We start from the raw sequence: 14,954 nt of genomic DNA on the forward strand, positions 1-14,954 counted from the left end.
AAAAAAACACATGTTAGAGAGTGTTTATTAACCCTCCCCTTTCTTTTCTCTTATTTTTTCTGGTTTGCATAGTTAATGTTTTTTTTTTTTGACACCGGAAGGAAAATCAGTTACTTTTCTCTTATTAAAATAGTTGGGTTTAGTTACTTTGGAAGTGTCAGACTGTTAGGTTTAGAATTTTTGCACAATTAATAGCGATTTTATTATAATTATAAGAATATGTTAACATCAGTATCAAATTTAAGTATTTGAATCTTGTCTTGGAAACAGTTATTTGAAACTCGAAAGTGACACAAGAAGAAACCATTCCTTATGTAAAATATATGAAAGTGTAATAAATAGTTTTAATACAATTTCAATACTAAATAAATTATTCTAGTTATTTTATTAAAAATATTCAATAAAAAGTTGAAAAAATATATTTGATGTTTTAAAATCATAAATATAATTTGTTTTAATAAATTAATAAAAAAAAGCTATGTAAAATCAGCATGAAAATCGTAATCATGGATTATTATTAGGCACACAAAGGTAGATGCAGATCTGCATATAACATAATACTACACTTTGCTTTTAATTAAATTAAATTTTAGCAGGGTCACACAGTGTTCGTGGGAGAGTAAAGCGTGGGTTAGTGTTAGTGAAGTTGACGATTGCCTGCCTTGTTTGCCGTGTGTCTCTGATTCTGTTTCAACTCTATAGAAGAAGAAGAAGAAGAAGAAGAAGAAGAAGAAGAAACGTAGTTAAAAAATCTCAGTCCGTTCCAAAACGCTTTTTGTTGTTGTGTGGTGAGGTTGGTTGAATGAGCTAAAGTGGAAAGTTGAGTTGAAAGCAAGAGAATAGATGGAGATTTACCTGAGTGAGAATTTCGGAGATGTGAAGCCAAAGAACTCATCGGAAGAAGCGCTTCAGAGATGGAGGAAGGCTTGTTGGCTCGTTAAGAATCACAAGAGGAGGTTCCGTTTCACTGCTAATCTCTCCAAGAGATTCGAAGCTGAGGCTATTAGACGCTCCAATCAGGTTTTCTTCTTTATTTTTATTTTTTTTTTTCTCCCTCACTTTACTTTTCGTTTTCTCCTTCCTGCCAGATCAAGACAAGCCAAAACTGAAATGTACTTTCAGTTCTGGTTTTGGCGTTTTCTGTCCGCAAATATGAATATGTTTACACTTTTAACGCTTTTATGGTAAGTATTTATAAATGATCAAAAAATGGTAAGTGTTTATAATTAATCTTGAAAGTTGAAATGGTAAATCAGTGTATTTATTGTTTTGATTATCTTAAATGAAAGGCTGATGATATGGTTTGAGTTGAGCCAGACATTTTTTTTTTTTTTTTGGTTAGCGGAATGATCGGTGATTAAAATGGTTCCCTAATATTAAGTTATCTTGATGCTAATTCAACACCAGTCGAGACAGCATTGTTTACTTTGATCCAGAAATTTAAAGTTGATGCCTAATGCTTATGGTAGTTCTGGTGGCATGGTTTTTGAAACTATCGTTGTTGCCAAGCACTTATAACGTTGACTATGCTTCGCAGTTTTGCTTGGTTGGACTGAGATAAAGAACCTTTAACTTGAATATGGATTACTTGAAAACTGCCAAGTTGTTCTTCTTCCCTTATCCTTTTGTCTGCAAAAGAAGGAAATTGAATGAATATTAGCTGTGGGTCTAAACATTATACTTGCATTTGTCTATTTTATTGCCAATTTTTACCCCTTGCCTTTTCTTTCGGTCTATGCTTTTAAGACTATAGCCTATGTTGCATATTGTTTTGGCTTTGGGGTTATTTGAGTAATGACTTTTAATTTTAGGTTAATAAATAATAATCAAATGACAATGAATAACTATAAATTGCAATCTAAAGTTAAAGAACATCCTACGTTTCATGGTTGGCTGCGATTTGTATCGTGGGTGATAAATTACTAATTTTTCTCAAACTTGCATAGCCAGTTATTATTTACATATTTCAGCAATCATACTTAAGTTTGAGCGGATTCTCTGAATCTGAATAAATAAACAAGTTTCGTCCCCTCACTGTCCTGGTACATTCCAAGATTACTCTGATAGCTTAATTCCATAATCTCTTAATTCCTCTGCGCTCACTATACGTTACAGGAGAAATTCAGAGTTGCAGTGTTGGTTTCACAAGCTGCTATTCAGTTTATCCACGGTAAGAAAGTCAACCTGCATGTACTTTAATATTGTTGTGAAGTTTTCACTTTTATACAATAAGCAAGTCTTTGCTCCTCCAGGTCTAAATTTGTCGAGTGAGTACACTGTACCAGAAGAAGTTAAAGCAGCAGGCTTTGAAATTTGTGCTGATGAGCTGGGATCAATTGTTGAGGGACGTGATTCGAAGAAGTTGAAAAGTCATGGTGGGGTTGATGCTATCACAAACAAACTCAATACCTCAGTTGATGATGGTATATCAACATCTGAGCACTTGGTGAATCAGAGAAAAGAAATTTATGGAGTTAATAAATTCGCTGAAAGTCCAGCCCGTGGATTTTGGGTTTATGTATGGGAATCCCTTCAAGATACAACCCTCATGATACTTGCTGTCTGTGCCTTGGTCTCTTTGGTGGTTGGTATAATAATGGAAGGGTGGCCCAAGGGTGCACAGGATGGAATTGGTATTGTTGCAAGCATATTGCTTGTAGTGTTCGTCACTGCCACAAGTGACTACAGACAATCACTGCAGTTTAAGGATCTGGATAAAGAGAAGAAGAAAATTACAGTTCAGGTCACGAGAAATAGTTGTAGGCAGAAGCTTTCAATGTATGATCTGCTTCCTGGTGATATTGTCCATCTAAATATTGGAGATCAGGTCCCTGCCGATGGCCTTTTTGTGTCTGGTTTCTCTGTGTTAATAAATGAATCAAGCTTGACAGGAGAAAGTGAACCGGTGAATGTCAGTGAACTTAATCCTTTTCTTCTGTCTGGAACCAAAGTTCAAGATGGATCATGCAAGATGCTTGTGACTACTGTTGGAATGAGGACCCAGTGGGGTAAACTAATGGCTACTCTAAGTGAAGGGGGAGATGATGAAACACCTTTGCAGGTAAAGCTCAATGGTGTTGCTACCATTATTGGGAAAATAGGCCTCTTTTTCGCAGTTGTGACCTTTTCTGTGTTGGTCCAAGGGCTTTTTAGCCGCAAGCTGCGAGAGGGATCCCAATGGATGTGGTCTGGTGACGATGCAATGCAAATTGTGGAATTCTTTGCTATTGCTGTTACTATTGTTGTTGTGGCTGTTCCTGAAGGTTTACCTTTAGCTGTAACATTAAGCCTTGCTTTTGCAATGAAAAAGATGATGAATGATAAGGCACTTGTTCGTCACTTGGCTGCTTGTGAGACAATGGGATCTGCCACTACTATCTGCAGTGACAAGACTGGCACACTAACTACTAACCATATGACTGTTGTAAAAGCTTATATATGTGGGAAGATTAAAGAAGTAAATGGTTCTAAGGTCTACTCTGATTTCTCATCTGATATTCATGATTCTGCTCTAGCAATTCTACTTGAATCAATATTTAACAACACTGGAGGAGAAGTTGTCAAAAACAAAGATGAGAAGATTGAAATTCTAGGATCACCGACTGAGACTGCACTGTTGGAATTTGGGCTGTCACTTGGTGGTGATTTCCATAAGGAACGACAAAGGTCAAAACTTGTGAAAGTTGAGCCATTTAATTCTATAAAGAAGCGCATGGGGGTGGTTCTCCAGCTTCCTGATGGTGGTTTCAGAGCACATTGCAAAGGTGCCTCTGAAATAATTCTAGCTTCATGTGACAAAGTTGTGGACTCAAGTGGCGAGGTTGTTGCCCTCAATGAAGACTCCATAAATCACTTGAATAATATGATTGAAACATTTGCTGGTGAAGCTCTCCGAACACTTTGCCTTGCTTACTTGGATATTCATGATGAATTTTCTGTTGGAACTGCTATTCCTACTAGAGGTTACACTTGTATTGGAATTGTGGGTATTAAAGATCCAGTTCGCCCTGGTGTTCGAGAGTCAGTCGCCATTTGTAGGTCAGCTGGTATTGCTGTTAGGATGGTTACTGGAGACAACATAAATACAGCAAAGGCTATTGCTAGAGAATGTGGAATTTTAACAGATGGTATCGCAATTGAAGGCCCCGAGTTTCGTGAGAAGAGTGAGGAGGAGTTGCTTGATATCATTCCAAAAATTCAGGTACATACATGTCATTTAATCAAACTTTATGGCGTCTCACTTCTTGTCCTGGACTTGAAAAGTTTAGTTAGAGAATTCTAAGAACTATGCCAATATCTTAAAAGAACAATTCATCAAAACTTCCATTTGAAGTTTGATATTTTCTTTTACAGCTTAATGCAAGATTAGTGTTCTGCTTGTTCCTGCTTTATATATGCTATGAATCACAGTTTGTTAATTTAAATCTTCCATCTATCTAAATTTATGCCAACTATCATTAGAACTAATATATTGGTAATAAATGGATGTCAGTGATGGACTATTAGAATTTAGAGTATACTGGGTAACTCTTGAACCTTGAAAGTGAGGGTTTGGACCTTTGGGACCTACACTACTCTTCACTGAGAATAAATTCTTCTATATCTGCAGGTAATGGCCCGATCTTCACCAATGGATAAGCATACCCTGGTGAAACACTTGAGGACAACATTTCAAGAGGTTGTTTCAGTAACTGGTGATGGTACAAATGATGCTCCAGCACTTCATGAAGCAGATATTGGACTTGCAATGGGCATTGCTGGAACTGAGGTATGCCAAGACACCTCTGTTGATCTTGTTTTAGTAAAATTATTCTTTTCTAGAAATTTGAAAACACAATTGGTTTTGTTTGAGATGTTATATTTGGTTCTACTTTTCACAGAGGAATTAGATAATTGGATTTATTGGGTATGCCTCCCCATCTTCATTCCCAAATGCAACTTGACTATATGTATTACTAAATGTAAAGTGCTTTGATTTGCATATTTGTTTTAGCTTAATATTGGGAACAATAATTTTTTAAAATCTATTTCAGGAAGTTGCAAAAAGAAGTTATTATTTCCTTAAAATAAGCTGATACAAATGCTTTGCTCTGTATTCATAATACTCTGATTCCAGACCATTTCATTAGTTGCTAGCAGAGATCTTGATTCTTGGACTTATTCTTATGCCAAATTGTACTTGATGATATATTTATACTCCTTTTTTTTTGTCAATTTCAGGTAGCAAAAGAAAGCGCTGATGTAATAATTCTAGATGATAACTTTTCGACTATTGTGACTGTAGCTAAATGGGGCCGCTCGGTCTACGTAAACATTCAGAAATTTGTGCAGTTTCAGCTAACTGTAAATGTTGTTGCTTTGATCGTCAATTTCTCTTCTGCTTGTTTGACTGGTAATCGTGATGCTGCCCCTGTTATTATCTTCCTAATCAAAGTTATCCTTTTATTTTATTTGAACTAGTTTATTAGTTTTTTTTTGTCTCATTTACCCCCTCATCATATATGAATTACTAGGAAATGCTCCCCTCACTGCGGTTCAACTTCTATGGGTCAACATGATTATGGACACTCTTGGAGCACTTGCACTAGCCACTGAACCTCCTAACGAGGAGTTGATGAAAAGACCACCTGTTGGTAGGAAAGGAAACTTTATCAGTAATGTGATGTGGAGAAATATCTTGGGGCAGTCTATATATCAATTTGTTGTAATATGGTTCCTCCAGACCAGAGGAAAAGTAACGTTTCATCTTGATGGACCAGATTCTGATCTGATATTGAATACACTTATTTTCAACTCGTTTGTGTTCTGCCAGGTAAAGTTAAAACCATCACTGTATTGTACATAACTCAGTGTCTTTGTTTTCGCTAATATGCTCCTGAAATTGAAAGGAAAGAAGCTACATTCATTGCAAATTCTCGCTGGCTTTAGAGATCTGTTTTTTATTCAAGTTGCTGACTTCTTTTGCTTTGTCCATTTATTTTTCTTGTTAAACGCATAGGGCAAAATTTAAATTCTGTATAATCTGTGTTGAATGCAGAATGTTTGTTTTGCCTTCTCCTCCTAACCTTGTAATTTGTACATAGTGGAAGTCTGTTTTCCTCTTGTCAACTATAAAATATTAACAATATTTTTTCAAAAACGATGTTCTGACTTCTTACTTTTGAAATATTAAGATATTGTGGTAAAATATTTTCTAAAGGCCAACCCAAGTGTATGAGTAGTGAAATTCCCTGGATAAAAGGTTCTAACTGTAATTCCTTGTATTAGGTTTTCTGATTGTGTTTTTCATGATCAAATATCTTGATAGGTTTTCAATGAGATTAGTTCGAGGGATATGGAGAGGATAAATGTTTTTGAAGGTATACTGAAGAATTATGTCTTCGTTGCTGTCCTCACTTCCACTGTCGTCTTCCAAATTATAATTGTTGAATTCTTGGGCACCTTTGCAAACACATCTCCACTTAGTTTGAAGCAGTGGTTTGGTAGTGTTCTCTTTGGAGTCCTTGGCATGCCAATTGCAGCAGCTCTAAAGATGATCCCTGTGGGATCTGTCTGAAATCAATGCAGACAAATTAGGTACATTGTTGCTCGTTCTCTGTTCTCACACATAAATCAAGGGTCTTGTTTGCTCCTAGCCTCTTTAAAAAGATGCCTATTAAACCTACAAGAGTTTTATATGCATGAAGTTCCATGGGCTAACAAATAAAAGGCTAGATTTGGTATTTGTTGCTGGTGTCAGATTTGCTTGATTGTTGTCAAATCTCAAAATGATTTATATTCTATAAATTAAATCCTTCTACATAAGGAGATGAGTTTTAAGTATATAGATTGTAATTTCAGTTTGTTTCAATGTTTTATTATTATGGCAATGACCACATTGGCAGCAGTGGCCACGTCAACCACCTTCAATTTCATTCTATTTATTCTCTAAGTCATAGAATAGAAGAGTTATTTATGAAAGGCTTCTTGTGCATGTTCTTTTTTGCATCTTTGTTCGATCATTGGTTGCTTCTGGTGTTTAAATTGTGTTTCCTTTTTGCCGGACCTTGGTAATTATAGTGCAAGGTTTTAGTTATTATCATGGCTGTCAGTTTATCTAATGGAGGAGCTTATCCAGGTTGGATTCTTCTAGGAACTGAGATTCGAGATCAAAATTTCTGATAATGCCAATTAGGATTTTCAGCTCACGCTGAACTCATTGTGGATGACCATGTATCAAAACTAAAATGATAAAGATAATTAATGCATTATTTTCCTCTTCTTAGCTTGTAGTAATTATGAAAGCATCCCTTTTTCTAAGCATTTTAGACTAGAGTAATATACTTGCTTGAGTTACCGCTGTGCAATTATAACTGGGGAAGTTCTTGTGGTTCGAGGTATTGGTTTGGGGAGGCATCTACTATGATGGAAAATGTACTTGGATGTTTAAGGGAAGTTCTTTCTATTAAGTGTGCGTGTTTTGCCGTTTCGTTATCAGTTCATCTCTGGCAGATTGATTCGGCTATCTGATTGAAGTTAATTTTGATTATGCAGTTAGCCAGGAAAATTTGTGGATGCCTATTATTTTGTTGGTGAAGACCAGAAGAGCAATGCCCAGAAGTAGAAAGTGCTTCTATTCAATCCTAATGCAGTGGCTATTGACGAAAAGTTTGGCTTCTCAGAGCCTAAGGTACTCAATGGATGGGAGTTTATTAGGTCTGTTGTAAGAGAATTGCATTTGCTCTTGTTCAGCACAATGTACATTGTTCTGTGAATTGGGCAGCTCCCGCTAGTGTATCTGGTTTAATATTTTTTTTCTTCGGTACTCAACATTCTCAGTGATGAGGCCGTTGGAACAAAATTATTTGATTGTTTGAAATAGCAGGTCAAGATTTTAATCTTGAACTAACTAAAATACAAAGCCGTTAAAAGATTTCAACACAGCTCATTCCAAGATCTACCTTGGCTTCTTTGTGCTTTCACCTGGCTACAAACAGGTTAGAAGATAACTTCGAATGCAAATTCAAACGTCCCTACCCTTTCTTTCCTACTTTAATAACTTCATTCTCTTAGTCCAAACATAGGGTTAATGATTATCTCTTGCAATTAACAAATTAACTTTATTTATTAAATTAGCAAATCTACTTTGATGGATGGTTAATGAAAAGAGTAAGAACGAAAACTATAAGAACATGAACATGATTACCAAAGACCCTAAATAAGAAACAAAATAATATATATGAGAGGATAAAAAGGATAAGACGAGCTTCTCTCTATATGAGAGGATAAAATAATATATATTTTATCTTCTACGCTGAATATTAGGCCGTAAATTTTTATTGTTTCTAAAAAGGGTGCACTGTATTTGGTTTATTGTTACTATTATTAACTTGTTGACCGTATCGGTGTCTGATGTTTTGGTGGTTAATTTCATGTGGGCAAGGTTTTAAGTGTACTTACAGTCATATCACGCTGAAGCCGCATTACACGGATTTTTCGTTTGTATATCAAGATCATGTGTCATCTCAAGCCAACCTATAGTTGAGTTAGTAAAAAAATCATGATGAATAGTTATTTTTTTGGCTCAACCACGAACCATCTGCATCAAAGAAGCTTCTCCTATGCAGCTTGACAGCTTGTTCAGTAGAAGTACTACTTTGACTGCCGACACCACTCATTTCTCACGGACTTCAAGTTGACCCTTCAACATTTCTAAATTCATTCTTTGTTTGTTCCAAAACTATGGAGTAAGGAGCAATTTGGTCTCTGACCGTGGACTTAGAGTTATTTCAAACTCGTGGAAAAATCAATTTTAAGTGTGACAAAATGTTTTCCTCCTAGTTATCAAATAAAAGAAATAAATTATGGATCACATGAATAAATTAATCTGAAATTATTTCAATTTAATAATTATGTTAAATAATTAAAGGAAAATTTTTATCATTCATAATAATTTTATTCAATTTAAACATAAATATCTTCTCTAAAATAAATTGAAATAAACAAACAAACTTCTCAATGCAAGTGCCCTATTTCTTTCTCAAGTGGTCAAATTTGCAAGCATTACAAGTATCCCAGCGACCAAATGGTATTGATATTCTTCTCTATCTTAACCAAGTAAAAGAAGTAAAGAACTTGTTTTGGACAAAACCGTTGAAAACACTCATTTTTATAGTTTCAGTGTTTTCTTTTTCATCGTAAATGGTGTCGTGTAATCCTAAACTAGAGTACACCAAGTTTAGGATGTTATAGAAGTTCATCGCTTCAAAAAGCATAATCAACATAGAAATGCTTTTTGATTCCACAAACGCTATTATATTGGGTTTCATGACCCAAGAACACAACGAAGCCATGTAAAATTTGCAGGCAAAAGGGTAGGTCCCGCCGTTAAAGGCAGTCTCAGACATTCAAACAAATCCAATCACATTCATCCTTACAAAACTTTTGTGATGGCCATTATGCAACACAGACCATGCATGCACCCAAACACACCAACAGAGTTTTCTCGCCCCCCCTTTCACCCTTTTTGAAGACATTACTTACTAAAGCATCCCAAGCATCCATCAAAAGGTAGGTTGCAAGAGATATATGACAAAACAAAATCCGTTGTGAATAGGCAATGAAGGTTAAAAAGATTAACCGAAATAACAAAAGAAAAAATAATAATAGTAAGAATGGAGCAAAATCACAAGAAAATATAAGGGTAAAAAAGGAAAAAACAATGGGCTAAGTCCTAACTTGCTGTTTCTGATTCTGCAGCTTTCTAGATCAGCACCTGGCTTTTGTTGTGATTTGATTTGAACATCTCAACCAACATATGTATCTTTATTCTTGCTTCCTCCTTTGTTCCTCTTTTCCTTGCTGGTTTCTGAGGAAGACACCAAATCTATGCTAAACAATTTTTCTTGCAGTAACAATCAATACCTTTCTCATGTGAGTTTCACTTTCACTCCCTCTGTCTCTGGGTGAGATTCATGCTAGAAGTAATCAAGAATATCAATACATAATCTTCACAAAAATAATTAGACCTTAAAAAAATTCAGAATTTTGGATTTTTGCTAGCCCGGTGGTCCCTTCCCATGACTACTTCCTTCATCATCACTGAATGTGAGTCGTCTTCTCTTTGTCATTGCAGCAGAAGAAGTAACTCGAGAGCTCTCTGTCATCTCAATTGGCGTATGGGTGTCGCTTTTGGTATTCTCCTCGTATAATCTTTGAATTAGATTGTAGTACTCAAATACATCTTTCTGTGAAGAAGAAAAAACCAAAAAAAAAAAAAGGCTAAAAGTTAATTCACAGTTTCATATTAGCTAAAATATGTTTTGGTATAAGTTTTTTTAAAAAAATAAACACAGAACTTACAGATTCTAGAAGCCTATGTTGTGGAATTGAACTCATCTTCAACTCCACCGCGTCTCTCGTTAATTGTTGATCCATTGCCACCAAAGTAGCTGCCACAGCAATAACTGATGGTTTGTGATCCATTAAATTGACCTCTGCACAAGGGGACAAATAATGCTAAATGCATGTGGAAATATGACACATTGAAAAAAATTGGTCAAAAAGTTCATTTAAAAGACAAAAAAGATTGAAAGGAAATTCCAGTGCTCATGGTTCACCTTTCATTGTGGTGAAGATGAGTTGCATGGTCTTGTAAAAAATAGGACTTGGCGGGGATTCTTTGCAGAACTTTGTGATGAAATAGGAAAGAAAATCAAAGGGAGTTATGATACCCATTTCCCACTCCAACGTGCTGAGTACCAAAAGCTCCATTTTCTGAATCACTTTTCCCTCAAAGGAATAATCATCCAATTTGAACTCTGATAGCCCTGGCACATTGCATTCCTCCATCTTTGCAGCCAGAGAGAGGCATGCAATTGACAGCAACCGAATTGCCCAACTCTTTTCACTCTGCACAAAACGGGGCATTAAGCCAAAAGGGTAAGTAAGGAATAATTAAGATCAATGAAGAGTGATCAAAGATTCAATGTTGCCATTAATTAGAAGATTAACATAACATTTGGGCTTACATCAATGGAACGTCTGGAAAGAAATCGATCGAAGTATGTGACTGACAAATAGGCCGTTTCGAAGCGAAAACCCAATGTTGCTCTTGTCTAATGAACAACAAAATTAAAAAGGAAAAAGAAAACATAAAATCAAGATCGATTTTCTTATGGCAGTTTCATTAATGGAAGCTCAATGGAAAGTACAAGAAAGAATGGGTCGTTGGACTAACTTTGAGAATCCAATTGATTGCTTCCACGCGTGCGCGTTTCACCCAGTCCCCAAACACCATACTTTCGTCCCTTTTGAACCCAAGAACGATCTCTCTCTCGATCAAAATTCCCACACGTTCATCCTCCGAAACCCCACAATCATGCTGTGATCCTGCGAATTGGTATTCTAACTCTTCACCTCCTTCTTTCAAACACGTTTCGTTTTCATGGCACAGAAGGCTGGACGAAAGATCATCATCCATTTGAAAGGAAAAAAAAAAGATTTTCGAAAAGAGATTCGGCTACCCAATTGAACAACAATGCGAAAAAAGTCGTCTCTGAAGTGTTTTATGTGATATATGATTAAGCCACTTAACCAAAGAGTTTAGAATTAAGGAAGATGAGGCTATGAAGAGTTTAGGTGGAAATCGTAGAGCTGTTGTAGCGGTTACCGTTTGGGAACATTGATTATGTTGTCTTGGGTTAGTGAGAAAAAGGCGAGATTTTAGTTCCGAGGAAGTGAGTGAGTGTGTGAGTGTGTTGTTGTTGTTATGTTTCGGTGTTCAAGGTGTGATGTTGGGTTGGGTGAGTGTTGAGGATGATGAGGTTTTGATTTCAGTTTGACCCATAAAGTCTTTGCGTTTTGAGTACTACTGTCTCACTCACGCGATCTTTATGGCGCGTGGAACTTAACTCATCATGGGTCGGGTCGGGTCGGGTTAACCCGTGAGTGGGTCTATGAAGTGGGCCGGGCTTTTAATACATAGGCATGCCGGAGGGTCCGGAAATCGTGACCCTGATGGCTTGACCAGTCAAACATGGCCATTTCTGTTTCAACAAATAAGAACTTTCCTGTTCCACGAGATCCATCCATCATCCATAGCAACAGACTAATAAAGTGCCAAATTTCGTACAGTATACGCATTACTTATGATTCAGTCAAAAAATTTAAATACATACACGGAGAATAATCCTAGTAAAAGATGATGGTCAAACATAGTATAACTACCTTTAAATGTTTTATTTAGCTACCTTTTTTAAACCGTATTTATTATAATTGGAAAAGAATATTTAATAAATCTTTGAATTTTAGGATTTTTTTTAAACTTACAAGCAAAAACTAAATAAATAATTGGAAAAGAATGTTTAATAAATCTTTGAATTTTAGGATTTTTTTTAAACTTACAAGCAAAAACTAAATAAAGGAGAAAATAAGGCTACGTTTGTTTATCGATTACAAAGGGTTAAATTTATACTATAAAAAAATATTAAATTTATTTGTAAGTCCATAAATTATTTTTTAATTTTTAATCAGGTTTTGAAACTATCTTTTTATTACATCTATGAACTTGTATTTCATTTTTAATTAGATTTTTCTCTCTAATTATTGTTATACAAAAATAACTTCACTGACTTGCTTAGTTCCTTAATCCAGTATCATCATCTTTATAATTTTACACTAAGTCTTCACATTTCTTCTGGTAAGGTCAATATGCTTACATTTACAAGTTCTATATTTAGTGTTATCAGTCGGGTTCTTCAACCAATAATTTCATCTTTATAGATCCATTAGACTCTAAACTTCCTTGGACTTCACCCTACAACAACTTATGGCAATCTCACCCAAGTGACTTAAATAATTAATTTTTTGGTGATAATAGTTAGACAAAAAGACCCAATTAAAAAACTAACACAAGTTCAAAAATGAAGGATTCAATTAAAAAAACAGTTTAAGAAATTTAAAATTATCAGATATTTCAAGAATTTACAAATTAATTTAACCTTTTCAAACATAGTTATTTATTGTTTTAAATTTTGTTTGTTTTTTAAAAGTATTTGACCACTTAAAATGCTTCTATTTTTTAAAAGACCTAATTATATTTTTAGTCTTACAAATTTTTGGAATTTTTTTTTTAGTTTTTTAAATTGAAAATTTGCATTTTCTACTCCTCAAATTCATGATGTAAATAAGAATATTTTTTATTTTTTTATAAAAAAAACTTCTTTCATTCCTCTTCCCTCCAAATTGGGAAGGAATATAAGATTAGAGTGCCCAAATGATTTTTTTCTTTTTCTGAATTTTTCCTTCTCTTCCGAATTTGTCCTCTTACTTTCCTTCAAAATACTCCGGTCACCCGTTTTACCACTCATAAGTATTTTGCAGCAAATTGAAGTCAGAAAACTTATCTTGGATTTTACTCATTTAATAAGTGGACTCTAATGGGTGGGTAGTTTAAAATGTGTGGGCAGATGGCACGAAATCCTGATATCCCACTATAATTAAATTCCAAAGTATTTCCGCATTCTAATTAATGTGGTTTGTTCAGTCTAATAAACAATAAAAAGAAGGAAGAATACTGCTTTTTTTGTTTTTCTTTTTGAGTAAAAAATATTCGTCAATTAGCATGCCTAAAAAAAATTGCATCATTTGCTTGCCAGTAAATTAACTTTTCAAAATTTATTCACATTTAATAGTAGGGACGGATGCTCGCCGTCAAAATTTGTAACGTCTTTTAAAATTCATATATTTCTTTTGGTACATATTAAAATTCATATAAAGTATACTTTGGCACCCTGAGGAAAAAAAGAATAGAAAATGAAAAACTTATTTTTGGTCCCCTCTAAACCAAATGCTACCTCAGCCATTGTTCAGGATGCAGTCGGCATGTTTAAAATAAGATTACTCTTTAAAAAAAATACATGGGAAAAAATATAGAAGGTTTATGAATAATTTGATAAAAAAAAATCGTTGTAAATTAAAAAATGTCATTTGTAATTTTATTAATTTGATATTATAGAAATAAAATTGAAATATTATAAAAATATCCATTAAATTTTATAAAATTAAATAAGAATAAAAATATAATCGAATGGTCTTTATTTTTATATATTTCAACTATATATCATGTTAATGTTAATGATGAAATATTAATTAATATTAAATAAATTGTCATTAATAAAATTTTAATATATGTTTAGTGAAATATAATTTATATGATAAAAACTTTCAAATAATTTTTTATAATAATTAATCACTAAAAAAGTTATTATATATATATATATATATATATATATATATATATATATATATATATATATATATGTGTGTGTGTGTCGGACTGAAAACATAGGTTTGCCATGTCTCATTTAAATTCAATTTTTTATTTAAAAATAAAGGACAGTAAAAAAATATTTAAACTGTTATAAAATATGAATTTATAAGATTTGAAAGAAAAATATACATTTTTTAGATTTTAAAGGATTTAATGAACTTAAAAAAATCAAAATTATTGATAAAGATTTATTAATTAATTTTTCTCACCTAACACTTTAAATAAAATTCATCTTATACAAAAAATTCTAAACATGTTATGTAACAAATTAGTTTTTTCTAACATATTTACAAACACAATAAATTTATTCTCTTTTAATCGTTAATTATATAAAACATATCTTATATATTATTTCTACACTCTTTTTTCATATATTTCACTTAAAACAAATAACCCAACATATCATTTTGGACTAATTTGTTTAAGCATATTTTTTATTTTTTTTTATAAAAAAAAGCTTATATTTCTATCAATTTTATTTCTTTCCTCCAAACCAAACACAGCATTAACCTTAAGTATAGTTGAAAGGGTAAAAATTTAATTATTCATAAAAAAATAGAGTGAAGTTTTCACTCTTTCAAATAAACATTTTTAATATCTCATTTTGAATGGATTGAATTGGTCCATTTAAGCTGCCAAACAG

At 33.6% G+C, this 14,954-nt stretch overlaps 2 protein-coding genes across 4 annotated transcripts; one reads left to right on the plus strand and one right to left on the minus strand.

Annotated features, from left to right (window-relative positions):
* The first annotated feature begins 472 nt into the window (after window positions 1–472).
* SCA2 (plasma membrane Ca2+-ATPase) lies at window positions 473–7,927 on the plus strand. Of its 2 annotated transcripts, XR_001388589.3 has the most exons (9): window positions 473–1,020; window positions 2,116–2,170; window positions 2,253–4,201; window positions 4,610–4,768; window positions 5,221–5,392; window positions 5,514–5,812; window positions 6,308–6,576; window positions 7,377–7,450; window positions 7,534–7,927. XR_001388589.3 is itself a non-coding variant. In NM_001250255.2 (8 exons), the coding sequence occupies exons 1-7, from the start codon at window positions 844–846 to the stop codon at window positions 6,554–6,556; spliced, it is 3,060 nt and encodes a 1,019-aa protein (NP_001237184.2). In that variant the 5' UTR covers window positions 524–843; the 3' UTR covers window positions 6,557–6,576; window positions 7,534–7,927. The 2 variants fall into 2 exon arrangements, 1 of the variants encoding a protein (NP_001237184.2); NM_001250255.2 differs by lacking the exon at window positions 7,377–7,450 and having other exon boundaries at window positions 524–1,020.
* Window positions 7,928–9,381: 1,454 nt separating this feature from the next.
* LOC100798728 (cyclin-D5-1) lies at window positions 9,382–11,816 on the minus strand. Of its 2 annotated transcripts, XM_003527687.5 has the most exons (5): window positions 11,219–11,813; window positions 11,010–11,096; window positions 10,599–10,890; window positions 10,342–10,475; window positions 9,382–10,226 (listed from the first exon to the last, which is right to left on the minus strand). In XM_003527687.5, exons 1-5 carry the CDS (start codon window positions 11,459–11,461, stop codon window positions 10,038–10,040), a joined length of 945 nt encoding a protein of 314 aa, XP_003527735.1. In that variant the 5' UTR covers window positions 11,462–11,813; the 3' UTR covers window positions 9,382–10,037. The 2 variants fall into 2 exon arrangements, with proteins under 2 accessions (XP_003527735.1, XP_006581265.1); XM_006581202.4 differs by lacking the exon at window positions 11,010–11,096 and having other exon boundaries at window positions 11,219–11,816.
* Between the last annotated feature and the right edge of the window lie 3,138 nt (window positions 11,817–14,954).

The sequence above is a fragment of the Glycine max genome, chromosome 6 (assembly GCF_000004515.6).
Source record: "Glycine max cultivar Williams 82 chromosome 6, Glycine_max_v4.0, whole genome shotgun sequence".
Classification (NCBI taxonomy): domain Eukaryota; kingdom Viridiplantae; phylum Streptophyta; class Magnoliopsida; order Fabales; family Fabaceae; genus Glycine; species Glycine max.